At 38.5% G+C, this 21,957-nt stretch overlaps 1 protein-coding gene across 1 annotated transcript in view; it reads right to left on the bottom strand.

Annotated features, from left to right (window-relative positions):
- The window catches only part of hmcn1 (hemicentin 1), a 169,073-nt gene that overhangs the window by 119,625 nt on the left and 27,491 nt on the right, over positions 1-21,957 (bottom strand). The window contains exons 2-5 of the mRNA XM_030132214.1: positions 7,399-7,469; positions 4,099-4,257; positions 3,884-4,006; positions 1,941-2,112 (exon numbers count right to left, since the gene is read on the bottom strand). Of these exons, the coding sequence (XP_029988074.1) occupies positions 1,941-2,112; positions 3,884-4,006; positions 4,099-4,257; positions 7,399-7,469 (525 nt within the window). The remainder of the gene's footprint in view (positions 1-1,940; positions 2,113-3,883; positions 4,007-4,098; positions 4,258-7,398; positions 7,470-21,957) is intronic.

Raw genomic sequence — 21,957 nt, 5'->3', positions numbered from 1 at the left:
ACTGTACAAAATTCAAGCTATTTTTAACCTGATAAAATTGTATTTAAGACCTTTTTAAACATAAAATTCAGATGACTGGACAGTTTTAGACCTTTAAGAACTTGAGGAAACCCTGAAAAAACATGACTGATTCAGTCCTGTGAGTGAATATTTATTAGAATTAAGATGTTGACATTTCTAATTTTCCAATACATTAAATACCAAAATATGGGCACCAAAACAGTTTGTGTTTAGAGTTGAATGAGGTTCTCATTTCATTATTGAGTCATGAAGTCAGAAATTTTTTGCCATCTCTAAAATATGTAAAGCTAAATAATACAGGGAAAAACTTCAAAGTGCATCCCATAATGCTTATCATAAATGAAAAAGCTTCTCTTAATAATAGAGATATCAGTCCAATCAGGGAATCAAAAAGCGTATATGTGTATTAAATGTGAAAATATGAAATATTCAGAGCTTTCCTAAGGTTTTTAAAAGCTTTAGGTGGTGTTCGGGTTCTAGTATTTTCTCTAAGACTTAGGTGCACATGTAGGGCAGGATATCTTGGGAGTTGTCAAAAAAAATAGAATATTGTTTCACATAATTGGGAAAGGTAAAACATACAAATAAAAGCCATTAAAAATCTTAAAAAGAAGGCTTGCAAAGGTAGAGATGAGCTGCATCCACTTTGGCATCTTACCGTATTTTCTGGACTATAAGCCGCTACTTTTTTCTCACGCTTTGAACACTGTGGCTTATACAACGATGCGGCTCAAGTATAGATTTTTACCGACTAAAGGCCTCCAGGGGGCGCTCTAGCCGGAGGCGCAAAAGCGAGACAGACAGGTGGAAGAGGGGATGCGAAGAAGAGAGGTTTTAAGTGTGACGGCCCCGTACCTTTCTGGGCACTAGGGGCACTGTCAGTTTTCTTTTACAGATAACGACCTCCTAATTAGTTGCACCTGTGACGGATGTGAGGCCTATTTAAGCAGCTCGACGTGGATGATCATTCTCTCTCTCTGATCTGCTCTGCTCTGCTGTGGTCTGCTCTGGTCTGATCTCCTGGGTCTACTCTCTGCCTGGTCTGGTCTGGTCTGGTCTGGTCTGGTTCTGGTTCTGCCCTGCCCTGGTCCTCATGCTCTTCTCAGCTGGCGTTTTGTTGGACTCTGTATTTTGGTTATTGTTAGTTTATTTAATAAATCAGTGTTACATCTTTACCGCCTCCTCCGTCTCCATTTTTGTCAGAACCTTAGAGCCGGGTTGTGACATAAGCTTAACTTTTAACAACCATTTTTCGTGTCATACACAAACCCTCATCAGGGAAAACACACGAAGTAATGCGTATGATGCAGCTTTTAAGTTAAAAGCAATCGATCTGGCTGTTCAAGAAGGAAACAGAGCTGCTGCACGTAAGTGACATTGAGAGCGACAACGGAAGAGAAACTGAGAAGGAGTGTGACGGAGCCTTTCTGAGGCTGTTCAACTCCGACACTGAAGGAGACAACTGCAGCGGTTTAATGAGCAGAAGGAAGATGAAGATACAGTTCAATGACTTTTCTGGGTTTTTTGAACCAGCCTGTTTCTATCATTTTACTGCCGTGTTGCAGGCACAGTTTGGAAAAAAGCAGTTAAGGTATGGAAATAAATATTTAAATAATCTGTTTACCATCTTTCTGTGTAAATATCTCATGTTACAATGTGGACACCTGTGGCTTATAGTCAGGTGAGGCCTATATATGTACAAAGATTTTTTTCTTTTAAAATTTGGAGGGTGCGGCTTATATTCAGGTGCGGCTTATATTCAGGTGCGCTCTATAGTCCGGAAAATACAGTACTTAGTTAGCACCTAAAATGGCAGCTAAGCCTCAAAAGAGGAGGGAAAACCCTAATATGTATTTAAAAAATATTCAGATACATTCATTCATTGAGATTCTTTTGAGGCACGCTAACACTAATCATACCTTGGGGGTTTTTTATCTCGATGTCAGGTGCTGGACCGCTGAGGGCCACAGTGACTTCCTTCAGGCTGGGGTCAAAGGGCATCTGCCATGTGTTGCTGACCCCACTAAAGTGATCAGTGGACAGCAGGTGGACCTTAGATGACTGTACAGCCTCCTCCACCCATTTCAGAACCTACAGCAAAGAGGAAAAATGCAAGAATTACAATGAACTGCTATGGCTATAATGGTAGAGAAGCTACACAAGAACACGATATTAATACACGACCTGCAAACCCACAGTTACCCCACAGCTGCATACAAGGTCAACCACTCAACATGTGCAAAGCTTTCATCAGGAAGTTTCAAACATTCCCTGTGTCTTGACCCCCTATTTCCTCTCCCTGTGGAGAGAGCTGCTACCAACTGCTACTGTTTAAGACCCAGACCCCAACATTTTTAACCCAAAATATTTAAAGCAGCCTTTTGTATACAGAGGCCACTGGAGTCAAACAGTCTCAATTAAAAGTTGGGTGTAAGGAAAGAAGTTACATGAAGTCCTAAAATTAGACTGAAATGCTGAAAGAACTGATTTCTTCATTTGTTTTGAGTTGTGTTGTGCCTCTACTAATTATATCCACACTGCAAAACTCAGAATCTTACCAAGTGTATTTTTCTAATTTCTAGTCAAAATATCTCATCACACTTAAAATAAGACATAAGGACCTAAAGAGTAACTTTTCAGTGAGATATAAGAACTTATTTTTAGACAACAGATCTTGAAAATCTTATTTCAAGAAATCTTACTATGATAATTTTCACTTGTTCCATTGGCAGACTTTTTTTTTTGCTAAATTCGAGATTTTTTTGCTGCATTCAAGCAAAAAAATATGCCAATGGAACAAGTGAAAATTATCAGAATTATTTTCATTTTTTCCAGTGCAGAATCTACAGTCATCTAGAATCATTTAGAATTTAATATTATGGTAGATATTCTGGAATAAGAACCACAAACAGATGAAAGGATTAAATCAAGGCCAAGGTTTCTGCTGCCAGCGCTTTATTCTAATTTAGCTACAAAAAAAAGAACACATCATAAGGTCAAAATCAAATAGTGGTTGATGCATTAAACTAGGCTTCGTACCTAGAATATTTGAAAAAAATCTATTCAAAGTAGATTTTTCTACATTCAGTTTGAGCTGAATTAATTTATTTATTGAAGAATTTATTACAGTGACTCACATGTTCCATCATGTTGTTGACGATCCTTTATTAAGTGAACTGACTTCCAAATACATCAGTCTGTTAAACTCCATTTCCTATCAACCTCTACTTCTAATTAACCTTTTTTCTTTCACGGACATAATCCTAGTGGCACAGATTTTGTGTTGAAATAATGAAGAGAAGAGAAGGAAGGTGAAAAAAGCTGAGGAATTTAATTATTATAATTATTATTATTATTATTATTATTATTATTATTATTATTATTATTATTATTATTATTATTATCATTATTATTATTATTATTAAAAAGATGAAGAGAAACCAACATGTTCTCAGGTAGTCTTGACAGAAAATTAGTCAGTAAAATGTACAATTTTCTTCTTTCTTACTGAGGAGTCTTGCAGTATCTAGTAATAAAATGGCAGCTCAGTTCTAACTTCAGCCTTTGACTCACCGCCCAGTTCAAGACCTCTGATTTACATTTCTTGGAAAGGTTGAAAAGCGCTACGGCATGCATCAATCAATTAAATGTTTCCTGCACATTTGATCTGGACTCCAGACTTGGGTATGAGCCGAGTATAAGACATGAGAGAAACTGTAAAACCTTCTAAGACATTTATTTACATGGGTGTGGAGGCCAAGGTCAAATTATTCGATCACTGTGACTGAAGCAAAGGCATAAAATTTCTACCTTCTGAACTTAAAAGTGAAAAGAAAAGAAGCTCATTGAATGATTCTTTTACCTCATTGACCTGTTTCTTGTCAAGATGAAAGACCTGCCCAGAGCTGGTGGAGGCTATCTCCTCATAAGCCTTGTAGCCGATGTGACTCCTGTCATCGCAGTCGCCCGTCAGCACAAACACAACCTATACAAATCAACCCACGCAAATATAAAAATATGATCTGTTTTGACTCTTAAGTTGCAAATATACTCAACTCAAGAAAACAGAAGCCAAACCTGTGACTGTTTCTGTTGGATCAGCTGCAGGACTTCGTGGGTCAGTTTGTAGTCTTTAGAACGGGCATCTGTGAAGACGTAAATGTAGGATCCAGGAAGGGAGATTTCCAGGGCGATCTTAATGGCACCGATGCTCATCTCTGGACAGTCACCACCTCCCTGAGTAAAACAAGGATCAGATCGGCAAATGTTGTACACCTTCACATCTCAGCTACCAATCTGCTGTATCTAAAAATGTATAATAGTAGAGAAGAAATTAAGAAACACCATATGGCATCAACTTGAGGATTTATGTGACCCATGATGTTCCACTATCCACAACCACAATCACTCATTTGATAACAGTTGGAAACAAAAAGAAATTAAAATTTTATCATGTCAAGCAAATGTCCATATATTTTAATCTGTACAAAATATTTTATTTAAGTTACATTACAAACAGCTACAATATACACACAAAATCTTTTTGGATGTGTGGTGCAGTAGTTACAACCCAAATATGAAAAGGTTGGTATGTATGTTAACCCTTTCATGCACAGTGGTCACTACACTGGACAGTTGTTCTCCAGCTGTTCTCTTGTATATTCATGGGTTTAGTTATTTTAGTTCCATATCAGCCAACACAGTGGACACCTATGCACCCTCCCATACACTGACATTCAGACTATTACTGTCACTGTGCTGTTCTAGATAAACCTGATCTGCACTAACATTTTTGAGTGTAAATCAATTGGTTTCTGTTAGACAAAAAGTTTTTTTTTTTGCATATTATCTCCATGAAGTGAGTAATAACTAGCATTAGAATATGTTAAAATGTGAGAAAACATCAGATTAGCAGCATTAAAAGGTTTTTATTTCATTGTTTTTATCTCACTTTCTGATATTAGGGTTTTAAACACGTTTCTTTACTTCAAAAATTAAATGCATGGACATTTTTGTAACTACATGAAAAAACTCAATCGCAATTTTTTTTTTTTCATGCCTAAGGAGGATAAAAACACTCAAGAAAAAAATCTTGACAAAGGTTCTCATAATTCATGCATGAAAGGGTTAAATTCAAATTAGCACAGCAGTAATTTAAGCTACTTAATAATATTATAATAAGCTGCTTAATAATATGTTACCACATACAGTAGTGTAAGATAACACTCATTTTTAAGTCATAAAATATACAAACACACCACTAACAGCTAACTAAGCTAATTAGCAGGCTAGCTGGGAGACATTTTAATTCAATACAAACTAATGCTAACATTAGCTACCGTAGCTAAGTTTCACCTGTTAGCATGTTTAGTACTGGTAAACTTCATGACAGCCTTGTTAAAAAATTCCTTTGCAAATCCTTAAACACAGTTAATGGAGGCATTGCCTGTCAGGAAGGAAAATAAGTTTGATTTAACAAGAGCTCTGAATGTCCCACTCAGCCTCTGACTTCAGCTAACAGCTAACCACAGCACACATGGACAGACTCACCTGTCAATCACAGAGGGCCCTCCCTTAGTTATGCAGAACTTTTTGGCTTTGGATGATCAGGGAATTTTTGTAAAAAAAAAAAAAAAAAAAAAGAAATTACTCCTTGTACAGCTATCATGAAGGGAAACGAACTACAGTCCATAAAAATAAGTCTTTCTGATGCAGAGCTGGTTATTTTAACATGGGGGTCTATGGGCAGACTGGGTACTGACTCATTTCTGGAGCCAGACCCTAGTGGACATTAAAGTTACTGCAGTTTTTCACACTTCCCCCTTCTCACTTTTCAAAGCCCAAAAGTAATACACAGTTAAAGGAGTGGCATCAAAGTCTGCTGTAGCTTTCAGTCAGATTCTGAGTCAAACATCCAGAGCTCTGATGTACTGAATAAATCTGTTTTTCTTCCTTGACAGGCAGTTATTGTGTCTAAAGACTTCATGAATTTGACATTAATGTTATCAAATACAGAGGTATGTGATTACATGTACTTCGTAGTTAAAATTGCACATGCATATGGTCACATGGGGTTCTTCAATTATTTATATCAAGTCTGTGTTCAGCCCCAGAACATTGGTTGTACTATTCCATTAAGAACCCAGACTAAATATGCATTATGTTATCTTTGAATAGAACTGTTTTCTCTGGAAGGATGAAAGCAAAAATACACACAAATGAACACATGAAAAAATTAAACAAAACAATGTGAAAACATACCACAACATTTACATGTACTTTATGTGGGCAACAGTTTTCTAATTCACAGACTTGCAATATACAGTCTTAACAGTAAAAGAAGATCAGGTGTGACACTTTGTAATCTGTCTTTCTCATTCACTATTAGTTCTGTCTGGGGTCAAATAGAAATGTCTTCTGCAACATTCCAGCAGACAGATGTCTGTCGGTCTGAGGGCTTCAATAGGCAGCTATGATGCATCACCCCCCAGAGGAACATCTGGAACAGAGTGACCCATGATTTTAGGCCAAAAGGGCAGACACTGCTCCATGGTGGACTGCTCCATGTCTTCTGTACCCCAGTACCCACCCGTAACACCCCCTACCCCCAGTACTGTCTCTAACAGCCCCTGTGTGAACTTTTGTTCTTTTGCTAAAAATATGAACCTGTACACACAATGCTGTCTATGTCAGAACAATTTCAATATCGAGAAATTCCGTGGAGAATCTTTTCCATGCGCCGTGGCCAAAGCCTCTTCAGGAGTTCTGCAGGTGAGGAGGTGAGCGAAGGAAAAACAGACCCAAGAATGAAGCAACAACTGAGAGGAAACTGGATCTCGTCCATCCTACACACAATGCACTAGTGCACCAGATTAACAGAAGCAGATGCCAAGGATGCACACACACTTGCCAAAGTCTTTCTTCAAAGAGCAGACTTCTGAATGCTACCACTTTCTGCTGGTTTCTTTGTGCCAGCTTTGCAGTTTCTGGGGTTTCGCTGTTGACTCTTGCTGATGCACAAGAAGGTTTCTGCACAGCCTCCAAGTCATTAAACAAAAATGTTAACTTGGCCGTTCTCTGTTTCGCTGTCTGGCCATTGTGTGTTTTTGTTTATACATTTTTTGAGGGAAAACAAACATGGTGGAAATTGCTTTTTTCACCCACATTATTGTTAACATACTATGGGACCACAGCCTGCAGTGGAAATGATCGTCCACTTAAAATGGACCAATGTGGTCTAACAGATCCGTCTCGGTCCTAATTAGCTAATCCCCTATGTCAGACTGCCTCTTTTATCAGGACCAGATGACCTTATGCCACTGCTGCAGGGCTCAGGTTAGTGCTGCTTCCTCAGTTTGATGAATCTGCTGAACTTACCTGAACATACAACTCTCTCAGCTCATACTGGAACTTCTTGGGGTCTGTCGTGATCGTTACAGGTCCAATCTCTGCAAGGAAACAACACAAATACATCCTGTGAATAAAATGACCACGGGCCACATTAGATGAACGACTGAAACCATGTTGGATGCCTAAACTTTTGTCTTTTGAGCCATATGTTAGTTTTGGCAAAAGCTCATGAATGTCCAGATTAAAGTGTCAGAATATGAAGAGCAGGAAAGAAGACATTTAACTAAAACAGAAAAGAAAGGAAGGAAATTAAAGATACACACAGATAAAGTGTTGATAAAGAAATAACATGACAAGGGACGACTTAGGAGATTGGAATTATAATCGTAAAATATTTGATACTGTATATGTCAGGATTTCCTTTTCCTGCTCACATCATTTACACCCGTATATCCACCTTTTGTCACTTGTATCAAAGCTGTTACTTTACATCATGAACCAGAATTTGGACAAGATCCCATTGTTTTTGTCTTCTTTTTTTTGTCTCACATTATTTCATTTTGTTGCATCTCGTTTTGTCTTTTAATTTTTTGTTTTGGTGTATCTTTTCAGTAATTTTTATCTTGTTGCATCTTTTCCATCATCTTGATCATTACATTTTTGTCTCATTTTTCTCTTGTTGCATCTTTGACGCCATTTTTATCTTGTTTTTGGCGTTTACACAGTTTTCATCAAGTTGTATCTGACACTCCTTTCAATTCCTTGCATCTTTTACATCATTTTCACCTTGTTGGGCCTTTTCCATTGTTATAATCTTGGTGCATCTTTTACAGTGTTTGTGACGTGTCTTATAGTCTTTTCCATCGTTTTAGTCATCTGTGTCTTTGACATTTTCATTTTGCACCTTTTACATTGTTTTTGTCTTGTTGCGTCTCTTCCATCATTTTTATTTCATGCATCCTCTTGACAGTCTTTTCAGCTCAACTTTTACATAACTTTCATCTTGTTGCATCTTCTCTGTAATTTTAGTTTTCTTGGATCCTTTCTGTTGCTTTTGTCCTGTTACACCTTTTATCTCATTTTTATCTTGTTACATCGTTGACCCTATTTTCATCTTGTTGGATCTTTTCTGTCATTACAACTCAGACACTATTTTCATCTTGCTGTTCTTTTTTTTTTTTTTTTACATAGTTATATTCTTGGTACATCTTTTACAGTGTTCACAATGTGTCTTATTGCATCTTTTCTATTATTTTTGCCATATACGTCGTTGACTTTGAAAAAAATAACATTTTAATTATGAATATTAACTGATATGTGAAATATTTTACATGATAACACTGTCAAATAGAATAAAATTCAATCCACCATACAGAAAAGTATATTTAACTGGATGCTTGAAGTCATATAACTGCTGAACGCATTGGTCGGAGCCTGTTTTTACTCTTTCTTTTTTGTGTACAACTACACCAATAGTTTCCCTCATTATTTACAGTACCTCAAATCATTTCAGACAGTTACATGGTTCATAGCAGCACATCACACATTTGTTTTAAATGTTTTTGATGGTTTACTGCATGCAAAAAACCTCAGCCTCCTGATTTGGATTTTTTTTTTTAACTGGAGAAAACCAAAAACATTACAGAGAAACAGTGGACTCCAAGTTACACAATGGGCTTGAAATAGACGGCACTAATGGTAGTCGCAGCTCCTCACTCTGTCATCACTGAGGAAGACTTGTAAATTTGGACTAATATTGCTATGTCAATGTCCTCTCAGGATTTGGCCCAAGTGGAGCGCTCTCTCACACAATTATAACCTTAGAACACCGTTACCACACACTGTAGTGACAACATGTCTTGTGTTCTGTACAGTTCCTCTGCCAGTGTGGGTAGTCGCTGCTTTTTCTCAGCTTACTTTGTTCTATCCGTTAATGAGCTGCTAAGCCCCTTCTTGAGTCAAACAGTGTGACTTCAGCCGCTGCAGCTGTGCTGAGGAATGAGTCTGATGAGGGGCTGCAAATGCACACACACAGTCGCACACTGCAGTTCTGCACATGCAAGCAGATTGCAAAACAAGGGTTCCCTTGTTGAAGAGAGGGCAATTACAAACGATCCCTGACTTCAGAAAAAGGATACAGTCAGAACGGGTTTATAACAGTCTTCAACGTTGTCTAGAGGCCGGGACCAAGAAGACAAATGCAGATATTTAGTCAAGTGTTGAGACTCTTTAACCCATAAAGACCCAAAAATCCACTGGCGACCTAAAGTATCTACTGATCTAAACTGTTTAATACCTGTTGATCCACTAATCCTATCAATACATGTAAATAATTGGTGTCAAATGCAGTTCTTCATCTTTTCAAGGTCCTCAGATATGACCCATTTGGACGTTCAGACGCTCTGTAGTGAACGTGGAAGCACCGTCATCTTCTACAACACTGATTCAATAATAAAACCCATGGAGTTGGATCAATGACAGTGGATGGACACACTGGGTTTATGTACCGTTAATGATCTTGTTGCACAAAAACTCACTTTTTCTACAGTTTTCCCAATTTTTGATATTATAACCTTTTAATTTACTCTGAGCTTTAATGAACATCTAAATTAAATATAGGAAATTAAGCAGGCTGTAGGAAAATACATGATTTACAGTGAAAAATGCAAAATACAGAGGAGAATAGTATAATAAATGGTAACAATAAGTCACTTAAGAAAGGTTAAATAGAGAGAAAAATTCATTTGGGAACTGTCACAAAAGCAGCACTGGGTCTGTATGGGTTAAACGTAACAGTGCTCTTAATGCAAAGAAATTTCTGGTGGTCTCTGTTCGGGTGTGACTCTCATAACATTTACATTTACATAAGAATTTTCTCCACTTATTCATTTTATCCATTAACAGCTTAGATTTCTGTCTGAGAAGCTCTCCATCAGAACTTTCAGTTTCTAGAATAACATACTCAAGAAGTCGTTTCTGAAATGACCCAGATTTTGGCCAGCAACGAAATCTTCAAGGTGAAGAGAGGGAACATTTGCGGCGATCAGAGGTGCTTTTTAAAACTAACATGGAAATGTGTCTGGCCGCTCGGAACGGAATATGGATCTCAAGCCAAACTTTTCAGAGATGGAAAAGCTGACATGTCTTTCCTTATGGAAGAAGTTCCCATGGCTGTTGTAAGTGTTCTTTAGACTATCAAAGCTACAGCGCCTCTAACCACAGCTACCCTCCGCACGCTGCCATGGTGGAAAACCACAGTTAATAACTGTGTCATTTCACCAGCACGAGTAGAAATTAATTTAATACTTCAAAGTTTTGTTGATGCTAACATATGAAGACTAGAAAAGAACTTGGAGAGTGAAGACCTCCTCCAAGGCCGATCAGTCCCCCCCGATCACTGCCAAAATTCAATCATTTGTTCCTTGTGCCAGTATGAACATTTCCTGAAAATTTCATCAAAATCCATCAGAAACTTTTTGAGTTATCTTGCTAACAGACAAACAAACAAACAAACAAACAAACAGACAAACAGACAAACAGACAAACAAACAAACAAACAGACAAACCCAGATGAAAACATAACCCCCTTGGTGAAGGTAATAAAGGTACCACTGGGTGACTTCAGCAAGACTTGAGGTCATTCATTACAACCATAATCATGTTTGGGAGTTGCAACTGGACCAATTTACAGGTGCTTAGTACTTTACCTTTAATACATTAATGATTCAAGCGCAAAAAATGCATCATTGTTCATGGCTTAGAGAGTCAGACCAAACTTTCCAGCAGTAAAAGAGCCTTTGTAGTTGTATTTGTAGAAGAGTAAATACATTTTTGTAACTTCTTTTAGTTTGTCATTATTTGAGGAGGGAAAGCTTCTTTGTCCCCAGTGATGTTCCCCTTTTTGCCTGAAATGCTACAACAGAAGTACATATGAATATGAGTATGTCTTCTGGTTGCTACACAGGTTTTAATTCTCTCTCACTGATGACGACTTACATTTAAGTGGAACAAACAAGGCCAAATGAATGAACTCAGAGTGAAAGAATGCTTGAAAGTCTGACAAAAAGGAAGAACCGGCAGAAAAATAAATGCCGTAAACAAGTCAAAAGAAAGACCTGCATCTGTTCCTGCATTCTTAATCTGTTTGTAGTTGAAGTTGTTGATACAAGTGCATTGGAAGGAAACAAACACCTTGAGATCCTGATAGCAGTCATTTCAAACGTTACCTCTGAAGAAAGCATCTGTAAATCACGTCCAAGCTTAAGCACTCACAGAAAGTCTAATGGGATGGAACAAACTGGGCAGCTGTCCAACTGCAATCTCGGTTTCACCTCCTCTGACTTTCAGGCTTAAGGTAATTTGCTGGGAATTACTCACGCATTCACTGTTGACTGAGTTTCTCTTTCCTTACAAAACCTGCAGAAACAAATTCCAGGGCCAAACCAGTGAAAGGTCACATATGTTATTGTCTTCCAAACAAATCAGTTCTGAGCTTTGGCTACAATACACAAGACAAAAGTGTTGCACAGGCGACTACAAAACAGACAATTCACAGAAACACTGTCACAACTGTGTTTCTGAAAAGTTTAGTCCACAATAGGACGTGGCAGTTTAGGAAAATCCTGCCCGTTCTTCCACAGTGGGGAGACCTTGAACAGCAGTAGCACCAATCTGCGTATTTTCATTCTGCAGAGCAAAGACCTGGATGTTCCCGACTCACACTTCCGAAATGAAAATATGAAAGGCAAAGCACAGAGTTCCACAAAACCAGTGCTCTGACAATGCAAACCTGCAGCAAACTGAAGAATAATATTATTTGTGGCAAAATGTTACCATAGGGATGTTCTTTTCAGATGAATGTTCATATTTTACTAACATGTTGACCCATGGGGAACCACAGATTCTAGATCCTGGACTTCATCATCATCAATACCGAGGGTGGGATGCGAAAAGGGGGGGTGTTTTCAAAATTCACATCCCGACCCTCAGGGGCAAAATCCCGGTCCCCCAGCATGGACATTTGTTTAGTGTATACAATACACACCAGTGGCGTCTGCCCGTCTTTCAGACAGCTGAAGCTCAGTGTCGCTTACATAAAAAAAAAAGTCCAGTTATTTCAACATAAATTCGTCCTCCGTTCCTTTTTAAGAAAATGCTCAGTGACCTTATCACACCAAGTAAACAAGAAAACATTGAAATTCTGTTAAATGTAAACCAGTTAGTCCAGTGGTTGTGTTTTCTTCCAGGTCAGTAAATGAACAGTTCATTTGGTTTCTGTGATTTCCCAGCAGAATGTGTGACGGTATTAAACTGAACTGTGTCAGTGAAGGAGCAGATCTGAAAACAGCTGTCAATCAAACTGGATTCAGCCTTTGGACCCATCCTCCAATCAGCACACAGAAGCCCAGTGTCCGGCCGAGCTCCACCCACAGCTCCATTCACCCCAGAGACGCCAAGCGTCTGGGGGCGGGACAACATGGTGTCATTTATCCAGTGCTGCTCCAGTTTGTAGTGGTTTTTCCAGCAGTTCCACTCAGTCCCATTGAAGTGCATGGACGCTGAGCGTCTACGGACAAATGCACTGAGCAGAGATGGAGGAGAAAACAGAGGAGAAGTGAACAACATCCAGTCCACTGATCTGGGATCAAACTGATTCTGAACCAACTGGTCTGAGAGATGAACGAGTTCCAACACATTTGGAGTCAATGAAATGAAAACAACTGAACAGATTTGAGCATTTAATGGGAGTCATTTTAGTGGAAGCTGAGCTTCCACTGCAGTCTGACACAAACACCTCTGATTCACACATGCTGTACCGCATCTGTCCAGCAGTCACCGCCAAAGTGTCTGTGGGATTCTGGGCATGGCGACATGATTGTAAGGCTACCGTATTCCAAAATTGCTAATATCTCCCAATATGTTGGTGCTATCAACTTGCCGTTTTTGCTAGTCTCTTCCTTGACCAAAAACACATAAACATGCCAAACTGCAGCCGTCAGCTCTATTCAGATTTAGTGTGATGCTCAAGACACACACACAAACACACACACAACCAGAGTCCACTTCCCGTTTATAATATAGATGTGTGATAGGTTAGGAAAACGTTCTTTATTCCATAACACATAAAACACAGCATGACATGTCTGATGCTTCTTCAACAGAACAGATCTGAGTGATAAACACAACATTCCCTCGTTCTTTTCCTTTCCGCACACTGCAATGTTACTCAACGAGTGGCTGTTACAGCACTTAACAGCAACAGAGGCTGTAAACATACTCTGTTTTCTGTTATTCTGCTGACTCAGGCTAAAATATGCCAGAATGACAGTGGCCGTCATTCTGACCGTCAGCTTTGGGGCATAATTCACTTAATCAGCTCCACTGAGAAAACACATGTGAAACACTACACAGCACAATTAGTGGGCCTCTGTGTGGAAAGTGTCCAGCACGAAACAAAGTGTGTATAAGCAGATAAACGTGTTCTATCTAGTTATACTTAAAAAAAAGGACTTCAATTTAACTGTAGTTAAATGTCAACAACATAACTCTCTGTAATGACTTCATTATGAGCAGATATCACTATGTGAGTGTCTACAAATGTTAAGTCTTTCCTGGGAATACGCAACAAAACCAAGACAGGACAGAATACTTTTAAAGAATTTGCAAAACCTTGTTCCATTCCATTAATTTTCTTTAACTTCTTTCACTGGCTGGCCTTTTTAAAATAGGTTCAAATCCCTAATTAAATTGGCCTGCTCTACCCAGACACCAGCGGTGAAGTCAGCCTGAAAGATTTTCCCAAACAGGAAATTGCAGCCTTGTGAAAGATTAATTCCTGCTTTACCAAATTCATATGTGATGTCTATTTAAAATGGAAAAAAGCTCTGTGAAGTGGAAGTGGTTAGACTCATTTAAAGCATTGCATTATTCTTAGTGTTGACAACAGTGACGGAACCAGATCCTCAGTGCAACAGGACAATTACCGCATTTAGACTGGAGCAAAATCAGAACATGTGAACTTTTAACATCAGACCCCAAACAAGACAAAGCTGAAAGCTGTTTACTTTAAGTTCCTTATTCCATTCAGTGGGGCACAGAAAACCGAAAAGGCTTCTGTGTCTATTAAAGGGGCTATATCTAGTATTTCTACTTTAACCCTTTCATGCAGTGGTCACTACAGTGGACAGCTATTCTCCAGCTGTTCTCTTCTCGTACTTTCAAGGATTTTATTATTTTAGTTCCATATCAGCTCACACGGTGGACACTAAAGCATCATCCCATACACTGACATTCAGACCGTTACTGTAACTTTGCTGTTGATAAACCTGATCTGCACTAACATGTTTGAGAGTAAATCAGGTACTTGTGATTGTTGTTAGACTGTCATTAACATTATGTTTTGGTTTTTTTTGCATATAATCTCCATAAAGTGAGTAATAACTAGTATTGGAGTTTGTTAAAATGTGACAAAACATCAGATTAGCAATATTTTACAACAGATTTCATAGTTTTAACACAGTGTATCAATAAATAGATGTTTCTTTGCTTCAAAAATTAAACACATGGTATCCAGCTGAGTGGACATTTTTGCAACTCCATGAAAAACAGGTTCATAAAAAAACCATTTCAATCAATAAGTGAAAAGAACAGAGTTTGACGTTAAAATTGCAACATTTCTCCTACAAGGGTGAGTGAGATTATGAGACTTATGAAAGTATTAAGTTATTATGGGATGTTATTATCTTTGCTAAGTTGGCCTCTGGGACTGTGACAGTTCTCACCTTATTTGTTGGATTCTAAACAGATCTTTAGTTCAGCTACTGACAACACAAAGCGTACAGAAAACAGGTGATTAGTGCTTTTTCTGTGGCTGTTTTCAGTCTAAAAACACAGCTAAGCTAACAGAGCTACAATGTAAACTATCAGCTGATGCAGCAGGGGATGATTATAAGACACAGTAGTCACTTTTCCATTGACCCTCAAATTATGCAAATATAACTTGCGCATAAAAATTTACCTAATGGAAAATGACAATGTCGCCAAAAGTCTTATCTTTCGATTGAAAGTTTTTGTGCTGGCAAGAGGTGGTTTTTCGGGCATAGCACAAATGGTCTAACACACAAAACTGGAATGGAAAGACCTTTTGTCGCAACTAGAGTCAGGTGAATTAAAAAAAACGGATGTTGACGGACATCACAACGAGCGAAGAAGAAGAAGAAGAAACATGTCACGGTATGTGTGGACACACCAGGAAGCCCAATCATTTTTTAATTTAGAAGGAGATGGAGGGGGAATATATAATAATAATGAATAGATCTGTAAATCAACACCATATTTATGTTTGTCGCCATGTTTGTGGAAGGACTTCTCGTGTCATCTTGTGATAATAAATAAACAAATCATCGCACTTGTGATTTAACGGAAAAACCAACATTACGCACTTCTGTTTTTTCGACATTTAGTAAATATTGATAAAGTTTTGCACAGATGTCCAATGGAAAAGCGACTAGTGTTATTCTGAGCGGTTGTCAAAATAACTATGAGTTTCAGTTTGAAGAAGAAAACGTGATGATACCATAATACAGATGTGTGGAAACAATGAGTTTTATACTTTATTCACTGAGTGACACAGTCTGTCTCTGGTGAGTTTGGTCCTCAGTGTTTTCTGATGTACATTGTTGAGAGCTTCGTTGGTCCAGGCAGACGGCCATCCTCCAGGAGTCTGGGTCTGCTCCAGGTTTCTGCTGTTAAAGGGAAGTTTTTCCTCGCCACTGTCACCAGTCATAAGTGTTTGCTCCTGGAGGATTCTGTTGGGCTTCTGTAAATTGGCTAACAATTTGATTTGATTTGATCTGTCTCCCCTTTATGTGAAGCACTTTGTAACATGTGGTTTTAAAAAGTGCTATATAAATAAAGCTTTACTTACTTACGTTATCAGTACTATTACATCAATATTACTGAGGAAAACACTTCTCTACTAATAAGCAGGTAGTGTTAGGATACTGCAACAACCACAGACTTCTGACCAGGTCCATCAGCATAAAAAAAATGCAACTTTTTTCATCTTATTTCTTGTACAAAATGGATGTTTTGGTCACCACCTACTGCATAGTCCAAATCTTCAGTAATCTTGTCTTGGTTTTTCTGTGTTCTAATAGTTCACTCCCTTTACTTTCCTTATGTCTTTACGTCTTTCCCTCCACAGTAGGCGTGTTTCCCTGCCTGACTTCACCAGCTGCCGTCTAATGAGTGACGCTCAGCCCTGGAGCGACAGAGCTAACGACAGGCTGGATTTCAAGCCACCACAAACTCAACTTGTGATGGAAACTTCTTCTCACAAGCGACCGGCACAAACACAGACCACCAGGCATTTCAACTCTGTGACTTACTGTACTACTTTTGTTTTACTTCACTCAACTGGACGTGCCTCGGGAAGACGGACCGCAAAACCGCAAATCTCTATTAATGGCACTCAAGAGTTCAAATGACCCCACACCACCATCAACAAACAAACATATAGTAGGACTCAACCGACGCACACACCACACACAGGCCTTTAATCCCTCCCAGATGCACACACAGCTCGATGTAAAGAATTTTCCAGAGGGATGACAGCTCTGTGCCCTAAACCAGCCAATCATTGGCTGGGATAAACGATGCCAGACACAGAACACAGAGGAGGATGCAAATGAGGGGAAGTCAGAATTATGTATGTACTGTGTGCATGTGCAAATTTATTGTGTCATTTATTGTGATGTGTGGTTCTGTGGTGCTGCGAGTTATGCAGCTGAAGAAACAGGATGACATTACAGCCAACAGAAATACCCTGGTGGATAATTTAATGTGCAGTGGATATTATTTGTCCAGACTTCACTGTTGAAGTTTGTCTCAGCGTAACAGGAAAGAAGACATATCGCAGAGGTGCAAAAACAGCTCAGGCCACACAACAGCGTTGAACAAAGTTTTCCCAGTGTAACCACATTAAAAATGTTGTTGTATTTTCTTGTCACCAAATCCTGATGGGGTATTCAGAAACATTATTTTAGTATTATAAAAGAAGGTTCTATAACGAGTTTTGTCAATATTATTAAACACCTGTACTATCACTTTAAATCTGAACTGCCGACGAAAGTTCATGATGTCATCGCGCGGTCTTTTTCCTCAGTTTGCACTAGATGTGCTGAGGAACGGTAGGTTCTGTTACTCTCTGCTGCAATTTCAGTAATTGTTTTGGTTTTATTGAATATTGTGTAGCAGTGTGCATTTATGTGTGATGGTTTTATGCTGCAGACGTGTTGTGTGTCTAAATGTAAAGTGTTAAGTCTATTTTTACAACTGAAGACAGACACATGTTCCAGTGCTGCAGCGGTCTGAGTACGGCTGTACCAGAGGGAAAGGCCGCAGACACTGTTTAATAATTCACTCTATTGTACAGGTATGTCATTCGTTTTGTTTATTTTACATTTTATTTATACTTAAAGTTGGTTGTGTTATGCTGAAACTATTATGTGTACGTACACATGGTTAATTTAAAATTACAGAGTTCGCACTAGATGCACTGAGTAAAGTGGTCTGTGTGTGGTTGTACTGGAGAGAAAGGCCAAAGACAATGTTTAATAATTCACTCTATTGTACAGATGTACCGACCAAAGTAAACTGCTGAGTCTACAACTGCTGTGGTCCGAGTCGTCCTTCATAATTATACAACGCAGAGTACTAACGGGTTCACGGATGTGTCGCTGATTTAAACCAAGCTGGGACTAAGAGCCGAGCACACCCGTCACACCAGGTTACATCTATAGTCGTGGTACCGTTTATAGTCTATGTCTTCCATTACTCTGGTAGAGCCATGGTCTTAAAGGGCTCATATTTTGTTAAACTCACTTTTATTCGTCTTTGGTCCATTTGTATATTTGGACCTTAATGGTTCAAAAAGTCTGAATTTGAACCCTCCAGGTGCTGCAAAGTTATCTTTATATTCACTCCGGCAAAAATCAAGTGGATTTCTACAACCTGTTTGAATTCCTGCTTAAATTATTATGTTTTATAACTACTTACGTCATGACATTTGCACATATAAGGTCCAGACTTCAGACGAACATTTCTCTCAGTAGACCATAAGTGTTTGTCAGCAGCAGTGTTGTGTATGTTTTCACATGATCTGGGTTCATTTTTTCACGTGTTCATTTGTGTGTATTTTTGCTTTCATCCTTACAAACATAGAAAAACAGATCTATTTAAAGACAACATGATGCATATTTAGCCTGAGTTCTTAAAGCGCTCATATTTATCTAAACCCACTTTTATTCGTCTGTGGTTCATTTCTTTGTGTATTTGGACTCTAATAGTTCAGACAGTTTGAATTTGAACCCTCCAGCTGCTGCAAAGCTATCTTTATATTCATTTTGGCAAAAATCGAGTGGATTTCTACAACCTGTTATAATTCCTCTTTTATAACTAGTTATGTCACGACATTTGCACATATCAGGTCCAGACTTCCAAAAAACATTTCTTCAGTTCGACATAATTGTTTGTCAGCAGCAGCGGTTGGAGTAAAAACTGAAAATATGTCCAAACTTGGAGCCAATTACCTAAAATGTTCAGTTGTTGGTTGTATTAACAAACACAAGTGGCTGAACGGGACAGAAAGCACAGCCAACAACCTGGAGGGGGCGGGGCATGAAGTGGCTCATTTGCATTTAAAGGGCCAGCGCTCCAAACCTCCTTTCTGGTGTCGTTAGTCAGAAATAGGGTTGAAGATGGACCTGTGGAGTTGAATGAATGAAGAATTCAGAGCCAAGCAGAGCATTTACAGTTCATGGAGACCACAGGGGAATGTTGGAGAATGAGGAATTCCATTTAAAAAAAGCAAGATATCACTCCTTTAAATGAAATGTCATCTAAACCTGCAGCACAAGAATTTCACAACTAACAAAACTGATCAGCATATGACAGAGGTGGGAGTAAATCACACAAAAACAGGCAACAAACAAGTCTTGAGTCTTAACCTTTTACTTTGAAGGAAGTCCCAAGATTCTGGGATGAAAATCAAACAAGTCAAATCAAGTCCCTGCAGAAAGCCAAACAAAACAAGTCAACTCATGGTTCATGTCAAACAAGCAAAAAACAAAAAAGTCAAACCAAATAAACTTCTGATGATCTGTCCTAGATGGAAAGTTAAGACGTCAAACTGAAGCCACCCCAGAAAAACAATGGTAAGTGGAGCTCTGAAATTAAAATACAGACTTAAAGGTGAAAAAGTGAAAACAGACCTCACACACAAACACTATATCAAGGCTGAAATAAACTGAATTACTTAAAACACTGACCTTACCAACAGTGGTGGCATACTGTTATTAACCCATAAAGACCCAGTGCCACTTCTGTGGCAGTTCCCACATGATTTTTTTTCTATTTCTACCTTTCTTAACTGATTTATCACCAATTTTTAAAATATTATCTTCTGTATTTTGCATTTTTTGCCATAAATCCTGTATTTTCCTACATTTAATTCACAGATCATGTAGATGTTCATAAAAACTCAGAGTAAATCAAAGTTAGTGATGTCAAACAGAGAAAAATGAAGATAAAGTCACTTTTTCAGCAAATATATTGTTAACTGAATGTCAAACCCAGTGTGTCCATCCACTGTCACTGATCCAACTCCATGGGTTTTACTGGTGAATCAGCGTTGCAGAAGATGACGGTGTTTCCACGGTAACTACAGAGCCTCTGAATGTAAAAATGGGTCAAATCTGATGACCATGAGAAGATGAAGAACTGTATTTTACACCAATTATTTACATGGATTGATAGGATTAGTGGATCCACAGGGATTACACAGTTTACCTGTAGATGGTTTGTGTGGATGTTTGGGTCTTTATGGGTTAACTAAAGTGACTCCAGTTTAATTCAGTACTCTTCTGAAGGACTTATACTGTAACTGATGTAATACTATCAACAGTATATCAATGCACTTGAGAAAATTTACTGAACAAGATAGAAACTTTCTCAGTTTTAAAGTAGTATGTTCTGGTCTGACATAACTAAACCTTAACTCAAGTTAAGTGGTGTTAAACACCGCTGTCTTATCCTGTAGTCAGACATAAAATAGACAGATAAGAATGTAGAAAAATACATGTGAATAAACACACAAATGGGATTTATGACATGATTTTTTCTAGACCTAACAGGTTTCTGCTTCTCTGTGAGTAACTGTTCAGGTCAGTTCCCCTAAAGAAGTTTCAGTTTTCCTACAGATTTAAAGATCTGACACCCTTCAGTCTTTTTTCTTTTTCAGTCCGTGTGCATTACATGAACTGGTTAAAACATAGAAGATAACGAATGGTTTAATGGTTTTCCTTCATGGCTGATGTTTAAATGATGACTCTTTCCTCTCACTGTAGATCAGTAGGGGAGCCGGTGGAGCTCTGTTCTCTGGTGTGAAGCTGATCTGTGGGCAGGGACAGGTGTGGGCTTTGAGTGGGGGTGGGGGTTACCTGTCAAACCTGAACAGGTGTCCTGGTATGAGTCCACCAAGACCAGAAAGTAAAGGTCCAGAACACGGACTGTCATTGGAAAGTATGGATTTAAGTTAAGTAGTTGGTTAGTTCAGTATCCAGAACCCAACTATCCTCATATTTATGTACAGACAGGTACCCACCAGCAGAGTTTAGGACCCCAGCAGTACTACTGAGTCGGCCTCACTGTGCCAAAGTCTGGAATGACAATAAAAGAAATAGACAAACAATGTCTTGTTTTAGTCAAGAAGCTTCACGATCCAGATGAAAGACTCTTGTGGTCTGCATTTGGACTGGAGTCTGCCGGCTGGGGACCCTGATCTATACTGTGCATTTCATTTACAACTGCAGTTCTGTCTTAATTTGATGGAGGAACTGTTTGTAGCCATCCACTTTTGATTGCTTTTTTGCCTGCAAGCCAAAACCGAGAGCAATCAGTGTCTATTTGAAAAATGTTCCTTATTGTCTTTTAAATGTTTGAATTAAAGATTGGATTTAATGGATCGATTAAAGGTCAAGTCCAACTCTAACTGCAGGAAGTAGCCTCTCATTTCTTTAGCATCAAAAAGACAAAACAATACCAGGGTTGATCAGAATCATCAGGCTTGTGACAGAATGGTAAAAAGACGATGAGACATCACGGATTCGCCTCCGTAAAGCCCAGACTCTAATTTGGGACATGATGAAGTCTTGATGCAGAGGTCTGATTCTCTATTATCAAAAATTAAAAAAAATTAATGCAACTATGGATGGAAAAAATATTATGAACCTAACTGTGACACTGTATAAGCATTATGTGGCAAAACAGATGTAACAGTGAACGTCTCCTGAAATCAAAACCAAAGGTGGTGAAGTCAAATACTGCATGTGACTTTATATGGAAATGTACAGAAATCAGCCTCTTATATTCCTCATTTAATAGGCCTAGGTTTTATTTATTTAATTTTATTGTCATTTTGTTTGTTTGCTTTTTTCTCTCTCTTCTGCTCAGTTTATTCAGTTCTTGGTGTAGTTATTGTTACCATTATATTTATCGCCATGGTTGTTATTGTTTGTAATGTTGATA

This window comes from Sphaeramia orbicularis, chromosome 4 (assembly GCF_902148855.1).
Source record: "Sphaeramia orbicularis chromosome 4, fSphaOr1.1, whole genome shotgun sequence".
In the NCBI taxonomy this organism is placed as follows: Eukaryota; Metazoa; Chordata; class Actinopteri; order Kurtiformes; family Apogonidae; genus Sphaeramia; species Sphaeramia orbicularis.
The sequence above is the reverse complement of the archived record's forward strand: the minus strand, read 5'-3'. Positions and strand labels throughout refer to the sequence as shown.